At 44.8% G+C, this 4,443-nt stretch overlaps 1 protein-coding gene across 1 annotated transcript in view; it reads left to right on the top strand.

The window, feature by feature from the left end:
- The window catches only part of ift140 (intraflagellar transport 140 homolog (Chlamydomonas)), a 63,125-nt gene extending 59,819 nt beyond the window's left edge, over positions 1-3,306 (top strand). The window contains exon 29 of the mRNA XM_060869484.1: positions 2,760-3,306. Coding sequence (XP_060725467.1) covers positions 2,760-2,993 — 234 coding nt within the window. The 3' untranslated portion in view covers positions 2,994-3,306. The remainder of the gene's footprint in view (positions 1-2,759) is intronic.
- The last annotated feature ends 1,137 nt before the right edge of the window (positions 3,307-4,443 follow it).

Below are 4,443 nucleotides of genomic sequence, written 5' to 3'. Positions count from 1 at the left end.
AACCCACACTAACACACAACACAGTGCTGAACCCACACTAACACACAACACAGTGCTGAACCCAACTAACACACAACACAGTGCTGAACCCAACTAACACACACCACAGTGCTGAACCCACACTAACACACACCACAGTGCTGAACCCAACTAACACACAACACAGTGCTGAACCCACACTAACACACAACACAGTGCTGAACCCACACTAACACACAACACAGTGCTGAACCCACACTAACACACAACACAGTGCTGAACCCACACTAACACACAACAGTGCTGAACCCAACTAACACACAACACAGTGCTGAACCCAACTAACACACAACACAGTGCTGAACCCACACTAACACACAACACAGTGCTGAACCCAACTAACACACAACACAGTGCTGAACCCACACTAACACACAACACAGTGCTGAACCCAACTAACACACAACACAGTGCTGAACCCACACTAACACACAACACAGTGCTGAACCCAACTAACACACAACACAGTGCGGAACCCACACTAACACACAACACAGTGCTGAACCCACACTAACACACAACACAGTGCTGAACCCACACTAACACACAACACAGTGCTGAACCCACACTAACACACAACCCAGTGCTGAACCCACACTAACACACAACACAGTGCTGAACCCACACTAACACACAACACAGTGCTGAACCCACACTAACACACACCACAGTGCTGAACCCACACTAACACACAACACAGTGCTGAACCCACACTAACACACAACACAGTGCTGAACCCACACTAACACACAACACAGTGCTGAACCCACACTAACACACACCACAGTGCTGAACCCACACTAACACACAACACAGTGCTGAACCCACACTAACACACACCACAGTGCTGAACCCACACTAACACACACCACAGTGCTGAACCCACACTAACACACACCACAGTGCTGAACCCACACTAACACACACCACAGTGCTGAACCCAACTAACACACACCACAGTGCTGAACCCAACTAACACACAACACAGTGCTGAACCCAACTAACACACACCACAGTGCTGAACCCAACTAACACACACCACAGTGCTGAACCCAACTAACACACACCACAGTGCTGAACCCAACTAACACACAACACAGTGCTGAACCCAACTAACACACACCACAGTGCTGAACCCAACTAACACACACCACAGTGCTGAACCCAACTAACACACACCACAGTGCTGAACCCAACTAACACACACCACAGTGCTGAGCCCACACTAACACACACAGGCTGAACCCAACTAACACCACAGTGCGGAACCCACACTAACACACAACACAGTGCTGAACCCACACTAACACACACCACAGTGCTGAACCCACACTAACACACACCACAGTGCTGAACCCACACTAACACACACCACAGTGCTGAACCCACACTAACACACACCACAGTGCTGAACCCACACTAACACACACCACAGTGCTGAACCCACACTAACACACACCACAGTGCGGAACCTACACTAACACACACCACAGTGCTGAACCCACACTAACACACACCACAGTGCGGAACCTACACTAACACACACCACAGTGCTGAACCCAACTAACACACAACACAGTGCTGAACCCAACTAACACACAACACAGTGCTGAACCCAACTAACACACACCACAGTGCTGAACCCAACTAACACACACCACAGTGCTGAACCCAACTAACACACACCACAGTGCTGAACCCAACTAACACACACCACAGTGCTGAACCCACACTAACACACACCACAGTGCTGAACCCACACTAACACACACCACAGTGCTGAACCCACACTAACACACACCACAGCGCTGAACCCAACTAACACACACCACAGTGCTGAACCCAACTAACACACAACACAGTGCGGAACCCACACTAACACACAACACAGTGCGGAACCTACACTAACACACACCACAGTGCTGAACCCACACTAACACACACCACAGTGCTGAACCCACACTAACACACACCACAGTGCTGAACCCAACTAACACACACCACAGTGCTGAACCCACACTAACACACAACACAGTGCTGAACCCACACTAGCACACAACACAGTGCTGAACCCACACTAACACACACCACAGTGCTGAACCCAACTAACACACAACACAGTGCTGAACCCACACTAACACACACCACAGTGCTGAACCCACACTAACACACAACACAGTGCTGAACCCACACTAACACACAACACAGTGCTGAACCCAACTAACACACAACACAGTGCTGAACCCACACTAACACACAACACAGTGCTGAACCCACACTAACACACAACACAGTGCTGAACCCACACTAACACACAACACAGTGCTGAACCCACACTAACACACAACACAGTGCTGAACCCACACTAACACACAACACAGTGCTGAACCCAACTAACACACAACACAGTGCTGAACCCAACTAACACACAACACAGTGCTGAACCCAACTAACACACAACACAGTGCTGAACCCAACTATACTTCAAAATGTCTCAGTCTAATGAAAGAACTTTGTCCTGTTTCTTTTTTATATGTAAAAGAATATGTCCATGAACCTGTCCACTTTTTGTAGTTTTATACCCAAATAGAACACAGAGGTGAAGGAGGCTGTAGCTCCTGACTGTGAAACAGATAACATGCAGAAGGACACACTGTTTTTCTTTAAGTAGAAAAGTCAGAGTGTGTTTCCAGGTCAAAGGTCACTGTGTTATGTTACAGGCATGGATGAAGCTGGAGGAGCTGAGACGTTTACATCCCTCAGTGAACGTGAGTGTATACGTGAGCGCTCGCAGTCTGGACGCTCTGCAGGACGCCGTCGGAGTAAGAATCAACCATGGAGACACTACACACACTAACACACTCAGCCGAGATGCAGACAACACACACACACGCACACAGAGTGACGGAGAGGACGAGGACGAAGTGGAGGAGGACGAGAACCTCAATGACTGAGGGGTGTTTAACACAGAACACACACACACACACACACACACACACACACACACACACATGTGGGATCAGTCCTGAGCTTTAAACTTAATGGTTAGTGTGTTGCCTTCAGGAATGGACATCCCACACACACACACACACACACACACACACACACAATAATTGTCATTATTTTTTTTATTTTCTTATTAATTTACTACACATTTTATACCTTTTACACACAGTTTGTAAGACCCACACGCCCTGGAATGTTTTGTATTATTCCTTGTATAGATTGTATTTCTATTTTAATAAAAGCTTTGAACTCCTAAAACAAGATTTTGAGCGTTGGTGCCATGTCCCTCTCTCACTGGGTGGAAGAATTAATACAGTAAAGATCAGCGTACTGCACAAGATTGTGTTTATCTTTCAGTGCCTTCCTTTTTCTTTTAATTAAATATTTATTCTCCGAATTAAATAATCAGAGATCAACCTTTATTTAATTTTATTTATACACAGGATTAAAAGTAGTTCACTGCAGAGACCTCGTATAAAAGGAGGGATGGCACTTTCATGTAGAATTATTGGGCAGCCAACATACAGTAAGAGCTGTTTTGGTTAAAGCTTGACAACACTGCCTCCTCTGGACAATCCTGGAAGGGGCTTCGATCAGATCCCCCTCTCATGTATCAGAGGACATCTGGTGCAAAATAATTCAGGGAATTTCTGTCACCATCCATTTGCCTTAGACATGATTGTAATACAATTTAAATTGTACACCATTTACATTGGACTAAAGTCAGACGGAGAGGTGGGATAGAGTCTGGTGTGAATCCGCAAACACTAGACTTAATAAAAGGAAAATTAAGATACTGGCCTTCTGTTCTGTACTGGCTAGAAAACTAATACTGATTCAATTAAAGACCACTGACATTCAGTCACTGGATAAGGAAAGTCATGCACCATCTTAAGTTGGAGAAAACTAGATTTAGAATTTGTATTTTTACAATATACATATAAACAATAATATGTATACTGGGAAATTTGTAATATCTGGCAACCTTTCTTCACTTGTTGAGTAAATGAAGTGGTGACATGGTAGCTTAGTGTTTAAGGTGTTCGATTACCAATCGGAAGGGTGTGAGTTTGAATCTCATGTCCAACAGGCTCCTACTGCTGGGCCCCTGAATAAGGCCCTTAACCCTCAATTGCTCAGCTGTATAAAATGAGATGAAAAAATGATTATTTGCTCTAGATAAGCGAGTCTGCTAAATACTGTAAATGTAAATGAATGCAGACAACATGGTGTTGTAAAGAAGGTGAGTAATATTATTTATACCCACAGTTAGTTAGTATTAGTTTTTATCATCATCCCTTTTTCTTTACGGACGTCTGATCATGTTTAGTATCCGTATGTTTGTGTCTAAAGTTTGAGTGATTCGAGTTCAGATTTTATACCTTTTTGTATGATTTG

The sequence above is a fragment of the Tachysurus vachellii genome, chromosome 5 (genome assembly GCF_030014155.1).
Source record: "Tachysurus vachellii isolate PV-2020 chromosome 5, HZAU_Pvac_v1, whole genome shotgun sequence".
Lineage (NCBI taxonomy): Eukaryota > Metazoa > Chordata > Actinopteri > Siluriformes > Bagridae > Tachysurus > Tachysurus vachellii.
The sequence above is the reverse complement of the archived record's forward strand: the minus strand, read 5'-3'. Positions and strand labels throughout refer to the sequence as shown.